At 41.6% G+C, this 22409-nt stretch overlaps 1 protein-coding gene across 3 annotated transcripts in view; it reads left to right on the forward strand.

The window, feature by feature from the left end:
- Positions 1-22409, forward strand: part of LOC131456418 (solute carrier family 12 member 6-like) — a 31555-nt gene that overhangs the window by 1049 nt on the left and 8097 nt on the right. For all 3 annotated transcript variants that reach the window (XM_058624747.1, XM_058624746.1, XM_058624745.1), the window contains exons 2-20: positions 2394-3044; positions 10136-10230; positions 10677-10805; positions 12461-12607; positions 13087-13141; positions 15864-15994; positions 16846-17087; positions 17181-17308; positions 17400-17585; positions 17997-18161; positions 18272-18370; positions 18963-19020; positions 19097-19271; positions 19918-20036; positions 20771-20869; positions 20975-21094; positions 21329-21433; positions 21586-21754; positions 22196-22391. In XM_058624747.1, coding sequence (XP_058480730.1) covers positions 2816-3044; positions 10136-10230; positions 10677-10805; positions 12461-12607; positions 13087-13141; positions 15864-15994; positions 16846-17087; positions 17181-17308; positions 17400-17585; positions 17997-18161; positions 18272-18370; positions 18963-19020; positions 19097-19271; positions 19918-20036; positions 20771-20869; positions 20975-21094; positions 21329-21433; positions 21586-21754; positions 22196-22391 — 2647 coding nt within the window. In that variant the 5' untranslated portion in view covers positions 2394-2815. The remainder of the gene's footprint in view (positions 1-2393; positions 3045-10135; positions 10231-10676; positions 10806-12460; positions 12608-13086; positions 13142-15863; positions 15995-16845; positions 17088-17180; positions 17309-17399; positions 17586-17996; positions 18162-18271; positions 18371-18962; positions 19021-19096; positions 19272-19917; positions 20037-20770; positions 20870-20974; positions 21095-21328; positions 21434-21585; positions 21755-22195; positions 22392-22409) is intronic.

The raw sequence follows: 22409 nt of genomic DNA on the forward strand, positions 1-22409 counted from the left end.
TGATAGAGAATGACGTAGAACAGGACCATTACTATTTTAAATTCTGGAATAATACTATAGTCATATAGGAATAAGTATTATAATAGGAGTAGTATTTTCTCTTAGTTCTTATTTTATTTACTCCCTGTTGATAAATGACTGTGGACAGTCTCTTTCCTGCTAACTCAAAGGTCCAGTGTGTCTCATTTCGGAGAGTTTATTGGCGGAATTTCAAAATATTACGCTTGTACAAGCGTCTTATCACTTTAATGTAGAAATTGTTTGGTTTTAGTAGCCTTCGAATAAGCTAGATATTATATGCATGATATTATTAGCACAACGGTGGTAGCAGGCTATATTGGTTTTAAATTGGTGTGTGTATGGGTATTTCTATGACCAAAGTAGATTTTTAAGAATTTGGAGCAGCTAATGGCTGATAATTTAATAAAAAATGTTTTGGCCCCATATATTTATGCAATTTATTTTCCTCTGTTTTAACAAATAGTGCTTTTTTCTGACTAAAATGTCAGGAAAGTGTAGATGACAGGTGGTCAGAGTATGGCCCATGACAGTGAGCTGATTGCGTGACAGTAAAACGTCTTCCCCCGCCCGCAGTCTATTCTCATCCAAATCTTGACGTAGGTACTTTCGTCGAAACTTTTTTTTTCTGGTTTAACTTTAAGCAGTAACTGTGCCTCGAGTTACTCGAAAACAAACTGCCCGTAGGTGTGAATGTGTTTGTCTAGACACAATAACATCTCGTGGGTGTTTCCTAGTCGCCTTGAATGCATTGCATGCTGATTTGAAGGCCTCAGCAGCCCCCCCCCAAGAGTTGACCAAACTGGGCTGGAATGTAAAAGCAAACTCATTAAAAATGAAAAAGTCCTTCAGCTTGTCAAGGCTTATTTGTCCATTTTGTCCGTTTGTGTTAGTGGAAAACAGGAGCATTTGTCCTGCCTCTGCATGCAGAGGGAGAGGAAACAGCCAGCAGCTACCAGCGCAACCGGTTAGAACTGCTCTCCTTTTAATAATTTAATTATTAAACCAAGCAGAGATTCAGCCGTTTCCACCTGTCCTGCCACTGTTTTCCCAAGACGATGGAGGAGATTTTTGCTCTGCTTGACTGCGCAGAAGAAGCTCACATGCCAACACAGTGTGATTCACGCTGGTTATTTTTTTGCACGCCTCCTTCATTGAGAAAGCTGTCATGTTGCGGGACATGGAAAACTCAGACACTTAACCTGTCGTCTCTGTGGCGTAGAAGACATTTTATAGCGTGGACCAGCATGTTGGAGCCTGCCTTTTTTGGGTTTTTTTAAGGAGCACGTAGGAGACTTTAAGACGCAAACAGTGGAGTGTTTACTCATGAACTAGAGCTACAGCGGGGCAGCAACGTGTAATCCGTCAATTATCAACTACTACATTCATGGAGTGTGTGTCATGTGTTCTTTTCATATACAAATACCAGTCAGAAAAAGTAAAAAAGAATTGCTAGTTTCAAACAACCGTGTACAAGTATAATTTCAGTACATAAATCACACAATATCTACTACAGGTTTTAAATAATTGGCATCAGCCATTTATTATGTAATATGTGTTTGATTATTACATAAGTTTACACATGGCCTTTTTAGAAAGAAAGTAAAAAAAAATTTGACGACCTGCTTTGTGGTTTAGTTTATTCTTGCACTACGGACCACAAATGTTATTCAATACGTGTTTATATAAGTCACTTGCAGCGATAAATCGATTGATAAATACATTTTCAACTATTTGGATAATCGATAATTTGGTTTTAGAGCTTTTCTTTTGTAATCAAAACAAGCTTTGTGATATTTTCTGATTTCATTACTGCATTTGACAAAGAAATTTAAATATTCTGAGAATACCATCATTTAAAAAAATAGATTAAATATTTATCTATTTTTAATCGATTAAAAATAGATTATTCGATTATCAAAATGTTATAATTAAAAAAATTACATTTTTCAGATGGACCATGGAAAAAAACATAATAATGAATTTTATTTCGATTCATGGGTTTGTGGAGAATACATTTGAGTACATTCAAGTTAAGGAAACATTTTATGGACCGAACAACTATTGCTATAGCGGTAACAATTTAATTGATAGTAAATAAATTACTGAAGTTTTTCTGATTTTATCTTCTTAAATGTGAACATTTTCTGGTTTTCTTTGCTCCTCTGTGACAGTAAGCTGAAGAGTTGTACTTTGTGTACAAAATAAACATTTGTGGATGGTTACTAGTGTGTGTCACTCTTCTCAGCTGTATGAACTAATTTCTGCTTTATTTGTTCACTCTGGTTCCCTCCTCTCCCTTACTTTCTCTTCTTTCAACCATGTCTTTCTCTTCCTCTGTCTTCGCTGTGGCCTCTTGTGTGTGCTGTCCATAGCAAGACATATTTGACTTAAAAGACACAAACATAGAAAGGAACAAGCACCATTTTAGTTTGATTTAGATGGCTGTGTGCATATTCACAATTGCACTTTTACCATAAAGGAATTAATCTATATTATAAATACATTTATTGCTAAATCTGACTGTGTTGGACACAGAAAGAGGTACATTTTCTTTCTCATGCCTGTTGGTACACGACTAGTTTGCTTCAATGGAGACTTGCAGCTCTGAAAGGACAAATTGTAGAGGCCGCCGTTACCTCAGCGTCACCTGGGAGATAGCCTAGCCCAGCCCAGCTTAGCGCAGGTCAGCACAGCCCAGCTAGCTAGTCCCTGACCCTTCCCCCCCCCGCCCCAGCAATCTTTCTTCTCCCACCACCCTCTTTCTTTCCGGTATAACTTGTCCAAGTGAGTCGCCATGGCATCGGTGCGCTTCACTGTGACGCCCACCAAGGCGGAGGACCTCCCGGGGCTGTCCGACACATCGCCCGACATCAGCTCACGCTCCGGAGCCCGTGTACGCTTCGGCTCCAGGGAGAGTGTTAACCGAAGTGACCCACTGAGCGAAGCATCGGGAGGCCTGACGACCACCGCTACAGTGGCAGGAGGGGGCGCGGAAACGCCGGACCACAGCAACACAGAGCAAGGTGAACACATGAACAGAAGCAACAACAACACGCAAATCCATAGCAATGTTTGTCCCCCAACACACCTGAGAGAAGGTGTGTTCAGTGGTGGACAACAATGCCTAGTTTTCTGCATATATATCACACACTTGTCTGCATAGCAACATCACTCTGACACTCTATTGTATGTAATCCCTGATGTAATCTCACCTGCTTAGATTGCTTCATACAGTTTAATCCACATGTAAGCCAGACACTCTTCTATCACGACAGACTGGCTGAGATTTTAGTGCGTGACGTCACGCTTCTTTGAAAAGATGAGACTTTCTCAGTCCTGCATTTAATATGGCTGCTGGGCTGTCATGAGATTTGTTAACACACTACAGTACTGTAAATATTTTTTATAATCAGATAATTGGTTCGTTAATTTATTTTAACCTGCCTTAATATTTTCTGGTATTTTCTTTATTTATTATTATTTTTTAGCACAAAAATTATTAGTTTTTGAAGGTCATGCTATCGGTGTATTGAGTAATTTGCTACACTTTAAAGTTTTAGTGCTAGCTAATGTTTATAGTGTTGTGCTTTTTTCTCGCATGGTGGCTGGAGAGCATGATGCCAAATGTAATCACAGCTGAATTGGATGCTAGCAATGCTAGTGCTGCTTATCATTGACCAGTAAGGAATCTGTGTCAATTCAGTACCGGTTCTTGACAAACCCTTCTTGGGATTCTAAGGATGATCGACCAATATTTGATGACTAAATTAGTTGCCAACTGTTTTTGATATTCAATTTAATTGAACAATTAAAACAGGTTTTCTTGACTTTTCGGCTTCTTAAATGAGAATACTTTCTGGTTTCTTTGCTCCTATGACAAAGAAAATTAATAAAATGGAGTAATATTGTTTTTTGGGCAAAGTTTGTGAAACTCAAATCCACATTTTCTGATATTTTATGGACCAAATATCCAATCGAGAAAATACCACTTATTGATTGCTCCATCCGTGGACCCATCCCGAGTTGGTCATAGTGTTGGTTTTCAACACTGCTCTGCTATTCAGCCAATACAACTGCTATTCAGCCTACAAGTTGCATCCACTCTTAACTTTATGGAAGTTGCAACAGAAACCTTTTCAACAAGCATTAGCATTTGCATTACTTGGGTCTCATTTGATGTGGAAATGTGTGGGAATCCAGGTGAGTAAAAGATTAATAGTGCGCACTTGTCACGCAGAGAAGCAGTAATTCCACTTTCCAGAAGTGTTTTAGAAAAGCTGTGCTGATTCACAGGCTCAGTGAGAGAGTTATAACCATGGAGCCATGTAACTGTATTAGTTGCACTGATCCTCTTAAGAGGTTGCATTGTAGTAAGGATGCCCCATGTTGTTTGATGAGCTTCCATAAATAGAAATTGAGTCGGTTAATCCGATTGTTTTGTATACAGACAGACAAAGATGGCTGGAGATGGCATCGTCTTTCAGCTGATCACCTTCCAAAGAAATATCGGGAATAGTGGATCAGGCATTTTCTGCAGCGGCTGAAATAGAAAACCAGCGTGCTGACAGGAAAAATGCTGCTGTTAGAATGAACGAGTCATGTTCCTCAAAGGTGACATAGAGGTGAAGAGGAAGAAGGAGTCGGCAGTTTTCAGAAAGGTCAAAAGCTCTGGCACCAATAAAGAACTGAAACTGGGAGTGACGTCACTTCTAAGTCGGTCACGTCTCAGTTTTGAAGTCAGAAAAAAACACATGGACGCAAATGTATCTCAGGATAGTCATTGTGAGCAATTCCAGTCGGTAACAGCAGTCTGCACAGTATGACTGATTTAATGTGAAACAAACAAGACAGAAGTGCAGTTAACAATAAAGGTAGCAGAGTGTTTGTTATTATTGAGGATAGTGGCAGCCATCTTGGAATCCTATTTTAGGGTTTGAGGGGTTGCTTTCCAAGTTGGAAGTCCAACTTCAGGGGACGTTCCAGTTCAAGGAACGGCCCCTCATTGGAAAGCACCACTACTGTTAGATGGGCGACTCCTCAGCAGAACACATACGTAAACAGGAATGGTACAGTTCACAAAGGCAGACATATTTGGCCACAATAATCCACAGAATATCATACTATCTATAGACCAACACTAGAGCCCTGAACATGATCTAGCTCCGAGTCTGGCTTCTGCAGCCACGTATCCACAGTCTTACACCCACATACCCACTCGCTGACCCCATATATCCACACTCTTACCCCACATGGCACACCATTTTTGTCTTTTTTTATGACCTATGTAGAACATGCTGCTCTCTTTAAAATGAGGTGGAGGATTCTCCTGGTTGAGGCTAGTGTTTCTGGCCGGTGCCTGCTGGGGTGACCCAGACTTGTCCTTTTCCCCACCGTCAGATGACAGGACTGCATTTTGTAAAAACTTAATTTAATGTGATGAAGGGATGCTCCAGCACCTCCTGGGGTGTTAGCCGTTCGGTGGCTTCGAGCTGAAGCATTCCCTTCAACAGATTCACAAACGCCACTCTATTATTTGTCTCTGTAGCTGCAGCTGCATCACTTGCTGCCCAGAAGCACCAGACATACAGGATTTCGTCCAGAGAGCGGAACCTTAGCGTCCTGGTCTCCATTGCCTGAATCCGCAGCTCCCTGAGGATCTGCTCTGGAGTCTTGAGTTTCCAGAAAGTGGTGGTGGAGCTAACATATTTCTGGAAATATAGGCTACTTTTATATCCAGCATTGAGCATGGTGTCTGGCGGCTGACCGTGAGTCTCCACAATGAACCTCATCATGTCATATTCACTCATGCAAGGGTAAAGAAGAGTGCCGAGGTACATTGTAGCACCTATGCAGCCCAGAGACCATATATCTATGGCCTCAGTGAATGGGAGGCCCAGAATAATTTCTGGAGACCGGTATGGACGGGTTTGGATATGTGAGCCTATTCTGGCAGCTGACGCCTCAAAGGAAAGGCCAAAGTCGATTACTTTTACTCTGTATGGTTCCCGTAAGTGGTCGACCAACATCACATTTTCCATCTTGAGGTCCGCGTGAATGATCCCAGCTGCCTTCAAGTGATTGAGCGCATTAGCGAGCTGCTGGATGATGGGTCGGATTTCTGCTAGTAAGAAATAATGGGGATATCGTTCCATCATGAAATCAGACAGATTTTTGTCCAGGTGCTCAAACTCTAGGCAAATATGTCCTCTGTCTGTGAAAGCCTGGTACCACTCGACAAGATTGCATTTGTCCGGGTCCAGGGATTTGAGTTTAATCAGTGCAGCCACCTCTTGACTTGCAATGTTGGCATATAAGCTCTGCCTCATCATTTTGATGGCCACAGTTTTCATGTCATGGAACCTTGTGCATCTCAAAACCTGTCCAAAGCTGCCCTCTCTCACGAAAGCCTGCACCAGGTATGCTGTGGTCCCGGAGAAGAGACTGTCTCCTGGGACTAAAGAGCAGGACATTTCTTCTTTGGAGTTTTATGGCAGTTGCTGTTCATTCTGTTTGGAGTTTTACTTCAAGTTTGTTTTTTTTCAAATAAAGGTAAAGGAAAGTTACTGGGACATTCAAGCCTTGCACTTGTTGGCTATTGTGTTCTGGATTCTCCTTTTTTCTTCGTCCCTCTTTTGATTTCACGTGACATCACGTTGTAAAATTGGCTTTGAGGTTCCTTAAAGGTTCTCACATACTAAAAGATGACATGATGCCAGCTGTTTGTCATCTTTTACCAGCTAGCTACTGGCTTTTTAGACCTGTCATGCTCCCTCGTCCCATCGAGGACATACAGGTACGTACTGTACATACGTACAGTACGTCTCATGTATTTCTTCTGACAAAGGTGATGGCATGCGGTACACTGAGAGTTTCTGCCCTCCACAAGAAAACAATGTCTGTACGCAGTTCAATTTGTCAACACAGTTCACCTGAATGCCTCCTCTTCTTCAAATCCTTCAACACAGTTCACAGTCCTTTCTTGGATTTACTGTAGATGGAGGATTGGTATTCTTGAAAGGAAAAGATTCTTGGTGTTTGACGGCAGTTGGCATGTAAATTGTTTAATGACCTTCTTCTGTTTCGTTTGTCCCTTCTTGTTCTCTTCCTCGCTGCCAGTTGGTTGGTTAGTTAGTTGGTGGTGAGTAAAGGCAACTACCGCCCGTAATGAAGAATTTCAGTTGGTTGGTTACAACGGCAATCTGGCAAAAAAACACAATTTGCAATGGTGCATTACTGCCTCCTTCTATGGGATTTAATGGCAGCAGCAGGAGAAGAAAAATGCCACATTCCTTTGCTTCTTCCTTCCAATGATTTTGACAGGCTGTACCCTGAGAGGGTAATGCTGATGTCCTGTTATCTTTAGTGATGTCATCCAATTGCAGTAAAGGAATAATCGTAATAATAATTATTATTCTTGTTATTGAGTTATTGTTACCTGAAATGCTAACACCAGTGAAACATTTAAGTACAGACGAGTCAGGAAGGGCATCCAGCGAAGAAACCTCGACCACATCAAATATGCGGATCACTGACAAGCAGATGATCTGTTGTGGCGAGGATTTTCAAATCTGACTTGATTTGAAAAACATAGGAGACCACAAAGATGACAAACCTCGTAACCTGGCTAGACAACACGGGACCACACACTTGGCCTTTAATCAATAAACCGCTTCAGGGTGGAGATTCGTTGGATTTGGGATCTCACGGAAACTTTTGATGTAAACCGAGATGTTTACATTCAGACACCGTCAGTTAGTAGCTGTTGTGTGTGCTGGGAAATGCAAAGAATCCAGAAAACTGGGGGTGAAGTCAAGGCTGAGAAGAGTCCAATGACGTAACCTCTCGCGCTACAGGATAATTTGGCCCGATAATCGGAAGGGCAGGGAAGATTGCGACCAAAATCCGGCCAATTATCCTCTAGTGTGAAGCAGGGCTTAAAAGGAAGAAGCTGAAAAAAGTCAGAAATTCCCACCACTCTGATCCTTTTATTACCACTACTGTCATTATCATTATTATTATAATAATTATTTTTGATTGCTTTGGATAATAAATACATTTGTTTCAGAAATTGGTTAAAATGTATCTTTTATTGAGCATTGACAATTTAGGAAAAGGACAAGATTAATGCTCACATATTTTCACATAAATTTACACACAAAAACAAAGCAATGTACCTATATCAATACCTGCAAATACATAAAATAAATACATACTTAAATTCTATTATGTTGAGTTTTGCACAGGAAGCGCTTTCATTCACTCTTTGCAGAGCACTAATCCAAATATCCTCCCCCAACTTATTCTCCTATTCAGCCCTGATCTTTGCAAGGGATGTGTTTTTAAAAGAGGCTATGAAGTTCTTGAAATGAAACTTTTTGCGTTAAAAAGAATTCCCAACTGATCATCTAAAGCGGACACTGAAGATATGTATGGAAAGTTGGGGTCATGACACTGAAGAAAATGACAGACTTGGAAATAATGGAATAAGCTACACAGAGGAAGGCTGAATTCTACTGATAAGTCATCATCAGTTTATGTACATAATCCTTAAATGTATAAATTCCTTGTCTTTGCCAAACAATACATCTTTTATTGAGTCTTTTATTGTACCAACTCTACATCAGATAGTCATAATTAATGAGTTCTTCATGGAGAGCAAAGAAAACAGTGTGTTTTAAAGATGACACCAGTCCCGCCTGTCAGGCCTGGGCATAGACGATGTGAGCAAACAGGAAGTTTCGACATCCGTGAGACATTGTGTCACTGTCGTCTCTGTGACTGCTGCCTGTTCTGATGAACAGGTTTGACGCTGCTGAACATACCGGAGGGACATTCCATGTCGCACTGCCCGAGTGTGTGAAGTGCACGATCCTGCTGACGCGCACTGATGTGTATCTGTATTTATCCATAACACCTTTTGATTTAATGTGAGAACAATTGGAAAAAAAAACCCGATTCGCTTAAGTTTATCTTTTCCCACGCGAACTGGCGAGCGGCAGCCGCTGAATATTAACCAGCAAGTCGTCAAGAAGTCGGTTTCACACTCGACTGTGAACGGAATGGGAAGTTACCGCCCAGTGGCCAGATGCTATTTCTTTTTCTATCTTTCTAAACGGTTGTTGACTTCTTTGTTTTTCAACGTGTAATCAGCTCATGCTCTGCTCCAAAAATGTTGTTGATAAGATGGTTACCGTTTTAACTGCATTTTGGTATGTACAGTACCAACCAGTGAGTCAACGTTTGGCCTGTGTCCCTTTTAAAATGTTAATGTGCACAGGTTGAGTTGCTCCTCCAGAAATAAAAACGAGAGAAATAAACTTTATTTGGTTCAGTTTTGCATTCGAGTCTGAGCTGAGATTACAAAATCTATTAATCTAATTTTCTTTTTTGTTTTAACATGAATATGGTCTGTTCACAAAGATTTTGAGTTGTGCTCAGAATCGTACTGTCAATGCAGAAAGAAAATAAGGAGATTTTTATACATAATTCGTTCTCCATGCGGGTTTCGAGTCAGGTCGTGTATAAAGTCTCTCACTGAGTCGTGTCACTGCGTACGACTGTTAGCGTGAGTGCGGTGGAGCGAGGAAGGGAAGTGATGCTGCTGACTCAGGTGCTGCTGAAGCACTAGTCTGTGCTGACTGAGGTGGAACTGATCTGGTTAGTGGGAGCGCAACTCAACCTTTTTAGAACAGGTGAAAGTGACAAATATAGACTTGGTGAGGATGATTTTCTTCCCTCTCTGTCAGTGCATTTACATGCATGTTATAAGTAGACTAAAATCGCTAGTCTTATGCTGCGTTTGCACCGGACGAGTCGCAAATTTGTCACGTGACAAGACTTTGTGGGGTTGATGACTTGCTAGCTTGTGTCAAGGCCAGGCCGGATTGGTACCAACTACAGGCGTTTCGTCCCAGCTGCAGAGCGTCATGTGAAAGTATTGCTAAAAGTGGTTTCCATCCATACGGAGCTCCCGAAGTAAAGGGTGAAACTCGACCACAGCAAGTTGTCCGATTGCCTGTCATAGTCGGACTATGGCTGTAGCTCGATATAAACTGTGCATGTAAACGTACCGACTCGCTCACATGTCTCTGTCCCTCTCTTTGTTTGTGTCCAGGTGATGGAAACTCCAAAGTGTCCAGCGTGTACATCAACAACAGTCACGGGATGGACGACGACGATTTCTATGACAGGAACTTGGCCTTATTTGAGGTTCGAAACGTCCCACATTCATCAAACACGTACAAGCACATTCTTCTTTGCATTAATGCTGTAAAAACTCATTCTACTCCTTAAGATTTTTTTTTGTCACACATGGATAAAAACGGAAAGTCCAAATTGTGCCAGTTCCTCTGCTAAATTAGGGCTGTAAATAAAATTGGGTGGGCACAGATATTTTTAGTGGGTTGTTTTTTTTACAAAGTTTCCCAGAAATACCTCCTTTTTTGATCTTCAAAAAGTCATGTAATGTGTTCCTTTCTCTCCTGAATCCTCCATTCTTTTGTCATGTCTCTGTGTTGCCTTCTTTTATCTTTCGGTTCCTTCATCTTTTTTACACCCTCTCTCTTCCCCCTCTTTGTTTCTCCTGCTCTGCTCTCACTTCTTCCACCTACATTTTATGTTTCACGTCTTTCTCCCTCCCGCCCTTCGTCCCGCAGGAGGAGATGGACACTCGGCCAAAGGTGTCCTCTCTGCTCAATCGTCTGGCAAACTACACCAACCTGACACAGGGGGCCAAGGAGCACGAGGAGGCCGAGAGCATCGGTGAGAAGAAGAAACCCGGCAAGGTATATTCCACTCTCTGTTTACCAAATCCAAAACTCTTTTATAAACCTTCATAGAAGAAGACGACCAGGCAAATGTATTGGTGTAGTTCGTTATCATACACAGAGGACAGCCAATGTGCTTTACTGAAATAAAGGACAGAAAAACAGTAGAAACGCTAAACATCTGTCACTGAATTTACATGTTGCAGCTGAATATCTCTTACCTCAGCCAGACAGTTTTTCCTTTCTTGGCCTTTTACCGAGATTTCCTTTGATTCCCTGAATTTTCTTTACACGATAGTCTAGAACTGTAGACGGTGAAAGATGGCAATTGTTTGCAAACTCCTCTTTGAAGTGTCTGTCGATTGACATAAAATGGCGAACAACCCCTAGAGAAAGCCCCAATTAATTGGGCTGTTTTTTCAATAATCGGCATTGATTATTACTTTTTTATGTACTGTAGGTTTACACACAATTTTGTTGCGAAGGCAGGGTTCACTGCTTGTTTAGCTAACGTGAGCTGCTAACGAGATGCATTCAAAGACCCTGGTAAATTCCATCCTTTTCACAGATCTGCACAAATATCAAGCAGTGATCATTTTATTTAAGTAAGATGTAAAAGTGACCAGCCCTACTTTTCAGTCCCCGCAAACTATCCCACCTCATTTAAGTAAATTAAAATTAGGTTGGTCACTGAAGAAGATGAGTTTTTATTGCATTTGGGAAAGTGTCCAAACGTTTTTTTGGCAATGGGGTTTGCACTTTGACAGCTATCATAAGCAAGATGAGGATGATTATGGTCCCAGAAGTGTTGTAAAAGTTAAAAAATAAAATGACCCTGATATGTTTAACAGCGGACATGTTTTGCATAAGAATATAAGCTGTTATAAGAATTATATAGGGAATAAAAAGTAAAGAAAGACTTGCGGGGGGGGGGGGGAATCTAAAATTAAAGATTGAACACGGAGCGCTAGTGTTGACTCAGCATCTGCAAGTGAAAGTACAATAGGCTGTCACCCCAACCTGCAGTTCAACCTGGCCTGATAAGGAGCGACTGGCTCAGATAAGACAGTCCAGTGTTGTTGTGCTTCACTTTGTCATTTGCTACAAAACAGTTGGGAAAGTTTTTAAATAAAAATTTTTTGTGCAAATCCTCGCCTCTGGCAGCTCTGTGTCGACGATAAGAATTAACTTAAGTCTGGAAGCAGCGTCGCGGTGCTGAAGTGAAGTGATTGACGGGGCAAAACTTGCCACAGGGTTTGACTTAACATATTTAAATAAGAAATGGTTTATCACAGTGATGCTTAAACTATGGGCCAGGACCCACGGACGTGTCGTAATGTAACAGCACTTAAGTACCAAATTCACGTATCTGCACTTTATTTATAAAAAAATATATATTTTTTTTATTTAGTTCCGTAAATACAGCCTGCATTCCGTACTTATTATTTAAAAAAAATTAGATAAAACATAAACGCATAAAAAAAAAGAGGGACCTGATTTATTGTTCACTGTAATTAAATGACTAGTAAGTTGTAATGTATTCTATAACCAGTTGAAATATACACATTCAGAGATATGGACTGTTAAAATAAAGTTATGACAAAAAAAAGGGAACATTTTGTGACTAATTTAACACTTAAACATTATGTTTGTTGTTGTCCGTTTTCGTTCAGTCTCCACAGATGGGGACGTTCATGGGCGTGTACCTGCCGTGCCTTCAGAACATCTTCGGCGTCATCCTGTTCCTGCGCTTGACCTGGGTGGTGGGGATGGCCGGCATTCTGCAGGCGCTCTGTATCGTCTTCTTATGCTGCTGCTGCGTGAGTGTTTCTCCGGCACACACTCCAGTTTCAGCCCTTAATCCTTTAACACCTCAAAATGTCCGTCTGGACCCGGGAATGTCCTGTAACTAAGTGCTTTTGTCCATTATTTCCATAATGACTTCCAATATCTGGCAGTTATTCACAATTTACTGCATGTTGAAATACTGTTTTAACAATTTAAAATGAGGAAAAACAAAGCAGTTGAAAATGAACGACAGATTTTGCGTGTTCAATTTGAAATTGGAACACTATGAAACATATTTACAATAACATTTTGTTTGTTGTTTTGTTGTCGTCACTCTGGCGACAAAGACGCTGATTCTCCGGCTTCCTTAAAATACAATTTTACCAGGTCCTAAATGAAGAAATCCTATGCATGTTACCTTAATAAAGTTATAAAGTTAAGTCCCTCTTGTTTTTTCTGATTTTTCTGCTTGTTAAATGTGAATATTTTTTGGTTTCTCTCTCCTCCTCAGACGTTGTTGACCGCGATTTCGATGAGCGCAATCGCCACAAACGGAGTTGTACCAGGTACGTCTTTACCCGTCTGTCTCCTCTGTCTCACCCCGTCCTCACGTGTGGATGAAACACAGCAGGTTTGACCTCCATTACACCCAAACACAAACGCATTATCGGACTTCGTATTTGGTACTTGGAGTGTTTGGACCTTGGATGAAGTGCTTGAAAGTGTGACGATATTTCTTTCATTGAAAATGGACGTGGATGTTGATATCAGTAGATAATCGAGTTTGTGATACCGGTATCGGACACAAAAAAAGTGGTATCTTCCCATCCCTAACCAGGGTTATACGGCTTGCCGGGAAACGACGGTGGCGTTGTTTTATACGCGACACAAACACACTGGATTGTCTCGTTAGCCACCAAACACAGGAACGTCTGCACCTCGTAGACGGATCATGGTGCGTTCATGACTCTTCCAGTGACGACACTCTCTGACCAATCAGTGGCCGGCAGTCTGTCGACATCATATTTTAGTATCGGCTCAGCCGGGCTTGGAACCTCGCCAGAGCAGGTACTAGTACTTGGTGTAGTTTGCCAAAAAATCACTAATGGAAAAGCAAAAACAAACAAACAAAAACGAGTAGTGCTAGAACTGTATAATAGAAAAGCACCATTAGCGCCACCATTCGTGTCTTGCCGTGTAAACGCTCAGTGACCACAGAGGGTGACGAGTGGGTGGGTTTCATTCATGACTCATCGTCTCTTCTCTCTGAGCGGCGGACAGTCGAAGCTTCTCTCCCACATGCATTTTACATAAACAAAGTGATCTCTGTCGTTGTTCCTCTGGATTTTTCCAGGTTGTTCTTCTTCCAGCTGTGGCATCGTCGACCCAAGTGCTTTTGGTTCCTCTAACGAGTTTCTGTTGTTTCTGTTTGTCCCGTCTCTCCCTCCGTCCGTCTGCCTGCCTCTCTCTCTGTCTCTCTGTCTGTACACACACATTCAAAAACGCAGGATATTTATCCACCATCGGCTTTTACCTGTCACTAAAAATGCCCTCTGGCTGATTTGAATATCTCAAACGTAGTGTGATATTTTCCTCTGTGGCATGTGACGCTGTGATAACTCAAGAGTAGACTTATCGGTAGGTTACGTAGAGAGAGTCTAACATTTCATTTCATTCTCCTTTTTTTTTTCCCTCACCTGTTGGATTTCAAACGCTCACCATCTACTTTTAGATGGTAGTTAATGCTGTGTCTTTGTTTACGTATGTTAATCACATAAGTGTTTGGGTTCCCAAATCCTACCCAGTCAAACGCGTAGAGGTACGCTGGTTCCAAAAAAGAGTTTTATTGTTGTATTTTTACATTTTGAGTTCAGTCATTCTGTGCATTTCCATCGGTTTGTTTTCATTTTCGATTTTTCGAAAAATAATTGCGTAAACACACCGTTGTCTTCATGGTAGGGATAGGCATTTCTAGCAAAAAAATTATATTCGACTGTTAAACGCAAGCACATGAGAGTAAGTGAAAGTAATGCAGCGTGTTGATCTAACGGGAGCAGTTAACGAGATGCTTGCTGCCACCTTGTGGTTGTATATGCACCCACAATCAAACGTTTGTTTTTGTATCTTTATAGTATTTTTTTTTATTATTATTCGGAAAGTCGGAATTCCTAAGTTCCCACTTGGAATTCAACTCGGAAAATTTGTGTTTTTTGTTTTCCGACCTTTTCTAGCTGACGTCACTCCCAGTTCCGCCTTCCGATGTAAACTGAACGTACCATTAATGTGGCACAATCCTTCCTGTGTGACTGCTCTGTGTTAAAAATGTGTGTTTTGGGAACCAAACACTGCTTTTTCTGAACTTATACAAATCAGTAGTGAAGTCTTAGATTCTCTGACTCCTTTCGTATAATCTGTTGAAAACTGGTTCAAATTGTATCAGCAAATTATACTCGGGAGTGTGTTTCAGCTCAGTTAAAGTTTCGCTTGCATGGATTTATATGATCTGAAGCAGTAAATGTAGACGCTTTAGGGCCGTGACAGCACGAGTTGTAAAACAATCTATTTTTATTTTAACCTGTAGGTCTGCTGTTTTCTTGGTTGTGAAACAAACATCAGGCTTATCTTAGCCTCTCATCTCCTTCACAGCTATTTAGCCACATTTAATTATAGTGCACGTTGACTTTTTGAAGTAAATCAACCTTTAACACAGCTGCTGTGTCAAGTATAAATGACGTAGGGACGAACATGTTACTTCCTATGCTTCATATCATAATGGATATAATAATGGAAGTAAAATAAAGTGATGTTTTAGTCTCATAACCAGCCTACTCTTTGTAAAAGAATGCATTTTTCAAAAATTCTATCTTCTAATAATCAAGAATAGCAAGAAGTCCTATCTATCTATCTATCGATCGACATTATGCTGTTGAATATTTTTCACTAAAGAAAGTGGATGTAATAACACAGTCAGAAGTTGACGCCTTCAGAGTCTTTTGCAGATACGATTTGACCAGAGAGTTGCTCTGTCTTCTTGTGTCATGTAGAAAAGTATGCTTATCTCTACAAGCATAGGATGACTTCTCTCATTTTATCTCCCCCACCTTTTTTTTTTTAACTCCTAACATCATAATGGTACTAACCATCCATCCCATCCCTCTCTTTTTATGTCCCATCTCCTCCTCTTCTTGTTCTTCTTCTCCCCCCTCTCTTCTCTTTTACACTCTACATTTTCCCCTGCTTTTCTTACCCCCCCTCCCCCCTCCTCCCTCCTTCCTTGCCCTCTTCCAGCGGGAGGCTCCTACTTCATGATCAGTCGCTCTCTGGGTCCAGAGTTTGGGGGGGCGGTGGGCCTCTGTTTCTACCTGGGCACCACCTTTGCTGGAGCCATGTACATCCTGGGAGCCATCGAGATCCTGCTGGTGGGTTTTGACTTCCTCCTCCCCCTCATCATCACCACCAATAGTGATGAATGGAAATTACTCTAGTATTTGTTATCCAAACCATGTGAAAATGGTTCCCTCAGTAAGTCACCTGCCAAGTTTGAAGCCTGTCAAATGAACTGTTTGGCGTTCCTTGAATTTCTAGATGGATAATTAATCAAATAATCTGTTAGCATTAGCGTCCTTTATTCAGGGTTTCCCGTTGTTGTGAATTATGTTAAGGGGAAATATTTATTTCCTCACCTATCACATATGGGGTGATACTGACAAAAATAATCGCGATCTGTTATATTATTGTGATAATTTACATGCTTGGAAATCGGTATCGGTCAATATCGACATCTGTCCGACTGGTTAAAAAACACCAAACCGGCTATCGGACAGATACAAATGTAGGATCCGATACAATCCAAAAAATCCTACATATATATCGCATGCATAAAATTATCGCATAAAAATTGGCAAAACGATTTTAGCTGAGTCATGTTTGGGCTGTTTTTTCGTTATTCTTTTTGGGAGCGCAAGATTTGTTACACAGTTGGAGAATTATCGAAGTAATACCGGTATCATTAGATAGTTTTTGATATCGGTATCGGATGCAAAAAAGTGGCATCGTCCCATCCCTAGTTTTTCTGTACATTTTCGTCAGAAACACATTTTTTAGCATCGCAGAAAGGCTACATAGGATTTTTTTTCAGTTTTCTTCATTTTTGTTCATCACGATAATTTTACTTTATTTGCGAATTTGGCCCCATCTGTAAATGTATTGTTTTTTTTAGTGTTTTTCACTTTTATTAAGTGTTCAAATCTGCATTTGCTCCCTCCACCAGATGTACATCGCGCCCAAGGCGGCCATTTTCCAGTCGGACACCCCGGAAGGCGAGGGGGCAGCCATGTTGAACAACATGCGCGTCTACGGCTCCATCTGCCTCCTCCTCATGTCGCTGCTGGTGTTTGTGGGCGTGAAGTACGTCAACAAGCTGGCGTCCATCTTCTTGGCTTGCGTCATTGTCTCCATCTTCTCCATCTATATCGGAGCGCTGGTCTCCGCCTTCAAACCGCCACAGTTTTCGTAAGTGTTGTTTATTCTTTCCCCAAATTACCAGCAATCCTTGTGCTTTGATCGCAGTATTGTTTGACGCACACGTTGGGGTTCTCTCTGCAGCGTGTGCATGCTGGGAAACCGGACGATCAACGGTCATGAGATCGACGGCAGCCAGTGTGCAAAAACCTTCCTGCTGCAGCTCCAAGAACCCGAGGAGAGCCAGGGTGTCAATGACACGGCCGTCAGCGGTGAGCGACACACGCGTCTCTCCGATGTTTCTTGGTCCGTTCCTGTAGTTTTTTGTTTTTTTTTAATGACGTTCTGTCTTCCCACCAACAGAAAACACCACTGCAGGCCCGACCTTTGACCCCAGCCATGCTCCTGCTCTGGTGGAGAAGACCACTTCTCTCTGGAAGCATTTCTGCCAGGGCGTGGAGCTCAACTCCTCCTGTGACGAATACTTCATGTCCAACAACTTAACGGAGATTGAGGGGATCCCTGGTCTGGCCAGTGGGATCATTTCGGGTGTGTGTTTGTGTGATCATTTCATGTTTGTGTGGGGGGATCATTTCAGGTGTGTGTGTGTGGGATCATTTCAAAAAGTCACTTTAATAACACTTCTTTCATTTTAAGCCTAATTATTTGCATTCTAGTGGAAGTTTTGGGCAATTTAATTGAATATTCTTCATTTAACATCAAAAATATAATCTATATAAAATATATTAAGATCATGTAATACAGTAGATATTTTATTTTAGAGTACATTTACAGTGTATTGTCGCTCTCAGTCTTCGAGGAGCACAAACATCGTGTGCAGATTTATATCCACATATGCATTTGTAAAGTGGCTAGAGTTTGTTTTCACTTTTCTTACCGCTGGCGGCCAGGTTTTCAGTGAATAATGACATGGTACGAATGAAATCTCGTGCTCCACAGAGAACGTGTGGAGTTCCTACCTCAGCAAAGGGGACGTGGTGGAGAAAGGCTCCCTCAGCTCGTCTCATTTTGCACATCCAGCGTCCACACACCACCCTTACGTTTTTGCCGACATCACCACCTCGTTCACGCTGCTGGTGGGCATTTTCTTCCCCTCTGTCACAGGTAAACATTTCTTATTTTCACCCCTCATTGTCACACAAACCCTTAACCAACTCATTTTAGTAACGTATAGTAAGTAATACATACATAGTCATTTTTCTTCTTTTTCCTAGGAATAATGGCTGGTTCAAATCGGTCAGGTGATCTGAAAGACGCCCAGCGCTCGATCCCCATCGGAACCATCCTCGCCATCCTCACCACGTCCATCGTCTGTATCCTTTCATTCAGGCCTGGCCCTACACAATTATTTTTGTCAACAATCAATCCAACACTCTTTTTGTTTTTTTTATTCCCACGATTATTCAGCATATTTTTCCGCTCTGTCCCGCAGAAACACCTGGATTTACAGGCTAAGCTAACGTAGCATCCCTATTATGTTAGGTTACCATTCAGAGCCACACCTGAGTTATAATAATCAGTTATAATAACCCAAGTTTCATGTCTTTTATTTTTAGTTTCATCACAGACTCCCGGTTTCTGATAATGTCTTATTTATTTTATTATTTTATGCAGTGAAATATGTTATAAAAAATTTTTTTTAGTTTATAAGAATAACAAAAAGTGTAAAGTTAAAAGGGAAGTAGTAAAAAGCCAGAGTCAGAGGCTTTTATTTTGAAAGCCAGATCTGTCAAGGTCTGCTACACTTAACATCAAAATGTGTATTTTAATTAATAAGAATTACTACTAAAAATGTAAATTTAACATTTAAAAAATGAAACGACACGTTGCCTCGAGAATTCCACGTAAACGTTTGTTCATAATACTTTTTGCCGATCATTTTTTCCTGAGTTTTGCCTCGTTCAGACCTGAGCAGCGTCATTTTGTTCGGGGCCTGCATCGACGGAGTCGTCCTCAGAGACAAGTCAGTGTTTGTTATTATATACAGCGTGTGTGTTAACTGTGTTATGAACACTTGATGTGTTCTTTGCCTCCTGCAGATTTGGCGACTCGGTCAAAGGAAACCTGGTGGTTGGAACTCTGGCGTGGCCGAGTCCCTGGGTCATCGTCATCGGCTCCTTCTTCTCCACATGCGGCGCCGGCCTCCAGTCGCTGACCGGCGCGCCGCGGCTCCTGCAGGCCATCGCTAAGGACAACATCATCCCCTTCCTGCGGGTATGAGCTGCAATTATTTATTCATTTATTTTTAAATCACAGCTCTTACACACTGTCGCCTTAGCTCAAAAACATTTTTATTCACTGATTTTTGTGCGTACAAACATATTATAATATACAAACACAAGCAGGTGAGGTGATGAACACATGGATAAAGCAAAAAAACAAAACAACTACAAAGGAAATAGATAACAGCCAATAGTGAGTGTGATCTGTTTTGATTTAGGTGCATTTAAGTAACAATTAAATAAGATTTTGTTAAAGTAGTTTTCAGCTTCTTAAATGTAATTATATCCTTTTTAACAAAGAAAATCATCAAAACTGAATCCTTTTGTTTTTATGAACATCATTATTTTGAGTTATTTTAAACACCGGTCAATATTTTCAACATTTTCTGACCTTTTATGGACCATACAACTCTTCAAGAAAACACTGAACAGATGAATTGATTATGAAAGTAATGGTTAGTCGCAGCTATTTCATATTTGTTGTGTTAATAGATCCAGACATTGTGTGATATAGGTAAAGTGTTGTTTTTCTACGTCTGCTTTAAATTAAAAGCCAGAATGAAAGTAAAAGTGTGAGACAGTGGTGTAATTGTTACGTAGTTGGATAAATGGTGGCTTTTATCCTGTCTATATCTCAGGTCTTTGGCCACGGGAAGGCAAACGGCGAGCCCACCTGGGCGCTGCTGCTGACGGCCTTGATCGCTGAGCTGGGGATTCTCATCGCCTCCCTGGACCTGGTGGCTCCCATCCTGTCCATGTGAGACACTGTCTCTAAAGACACTTTACCCACTGCCTAAAACCCCCACTTATAACATCTGTTATCAGAATAGATACAATCAGCTTTCAAATGAAAACATGACTCTTGGATGAATGTGGTTATTTTGCCAGCGAGTGCTTCACAGATATAGAAATCTTCATTTGTCCCCAAAGGGCGTTTGAAGACTTGAGTAAAGCGAATGCAGAATTTCTCCTCTTCACACGTTTAGAGATGTTAGAAAATATGCACATGGGCCTTAGTTTGTTTAACCCCGGGGTCTCAATACAGAGAATGTCATTTTTAAACATTTAGCAACTCTTTCTGCGACCATCCAGGATTTGGCGTGCATACGTCTCATTCCCGTAACATAAAAAAATAAAATAAAAATAACAAAACTATGGACTGGCGATCCGTCCAGGGTGTGACCCTGACCTTTCGCCCCATGTCAGCTGAGATTGACCCCTGCCCCCTGCTACCCTCAAGTGGAGGATAAAGGGTTAGAAGATGAATGAATGAATGAATAAAGTGGAAAGACATCATAACTGGTGCTTTCTTCTCTTGTGTGTTGGTTGTTTGGGATGTTGAACGTGACCCACTAGGAGAAAAGTGTTTACCTGTGTGTAAAAAAAACAACAACCTGCATTTGTATACCTGCAAGTTTTGCATATGGGTGTTTTCTACGTGTTTGACTTTTCTATTATTAATGTAAAGAATGGATTTTTCTCTCCGTCAAGGTTCTTTCTCATGTGCTACCTGTTTGTGAATCTGGCCTGTGCCCTCCAGACCCTCCTGAGGACGCCCAACTGGAGACCACGCTTTTCCTATTACCACTGGTACGACGCAACACACACACACACACACACACACACACCGTATATGAACTTTAAAACATACTGACAGTGACCTGTTGTCTGTGGTTCACTCCCATCTGTGTGCAGGGCTTTGTCATTTTTGGGGATGATAATCTGCCTGGCGTTGATGTTCATATCATCTTGGTACTATGCGATCGTTGCCATGGTGATCGCAGGCATGATCTACAAATACATTGAGTATAACGGGTATGTTGCCATGGAGATGTCTCCCTTACTTTATGCCGTTACCCCCACGATTGTTGTGTGTACTGCGCGGTCCAAAGTGATGTGGCTAAAAAAAAAAAAAAGGTTTGCGTTGGGAGTTTTCCAGTTGTTTTTGTGTCTCTTTTGTCTGGCACATGACACACATGACATATGGTGGAACACAGATCTGTGTGTTTATATATGTGTTTTGTAAATGTGTCCGTGTTTGTGTATTAGAGCGGAGAAAGAGTGGGGGGATGGGATCCGCGGTCTCTCACTCAGTGCTGCCCGTTACGCCCTCCTGAGGCTGGAAGAGGGACCACCGCACACCAAAAACTGGAGGTACTGAATATGGTTTTTTTTAGGTCTTGGACGTTGACCCTGAAATCAAACTTTTATACAGGGAAAAGGTCCTGAAAATGCATAGGGGAAGTGTTTTTTTTTGTTTTGTTTGAATTCTCAAGGAGAATCCACTTCTGGTTTGTCTCCTGCAGGCCTCAGCTGTTGGTGTTACTAAAACTGGACGAGGACGCCCACGTCAAGTCTCCTCGCCTGTTGACGTTTGCCAGTCAGCTGAAGGCAGGGAAGGGCCTCACCATCGTCGGCACCGTCGTCTCCGGCAACTTCCTGCAGAGCTACGGGGAGGCGCTCGCTGCGGAACAGGTGGGGAATAAACGCTGCTGGTTCAAGGATTACAAATGCAGCCCTTTAGGGTTTTTCTGAAAATGGTTTAAAAGGACAGGGGACACTCGATCTCTCTGATAACATGGCTGCCAGTCTAGAAAAACAGATTTAAGCCACTTAACGCATAAAGGCTCACTTCATAAAATCTGCACATACTTAAGTCTATGATATCCTAGATTTTTACACGATTTACAAGTCTGCAATCTGAAAATACGATATGGTGTGGCTTTGTAATCCTTAATTCGGATTATGTAAAGTGGAAAAAACCTAACCACATGAGGCAGCAGTGGACCAGCAGCCCCTGTGTCCCTGCGAGCTTAAAACACCAAGTTTCTCTATGGGATTTGGTCTGGGGGGGGGAAACTGAGACTTGATTAAAATGTCAATCCTTCATACACAGCCGTATTCGCTTCATTTCAGACTCTGAAGCACCTGATGGATAAGGAACGCGTGAAGGGCTTCTGTCAGTGCATCGTAGCCCAGAAGCCTCGTGAAGGCATCAGTCACATGATCCAGTCCAGCGGTCTGGGAGGAATGAAGCACAACACGGTGGTGATGGGTTGGCCTCACGCCTGGAGGCAGAGCGAAGACCCGCAGTCCTGGAAAACCTTCATCAGTGAGTCCACTTTCCAGT

Source organism: Solea solea, chromosome 3 (genome assembly GCF_958295425.1).
Source record: "Solea solea chromosome 3, fSolSol10.1, whole genome shotgun sequence".
NCBI classification, from domain to species: domain Eukaryota; kingdom Metazoa; phylum Chordata; class Actinopteri; order Pleuronectiformes; family Soleidae; genus Solea; species Solea solea.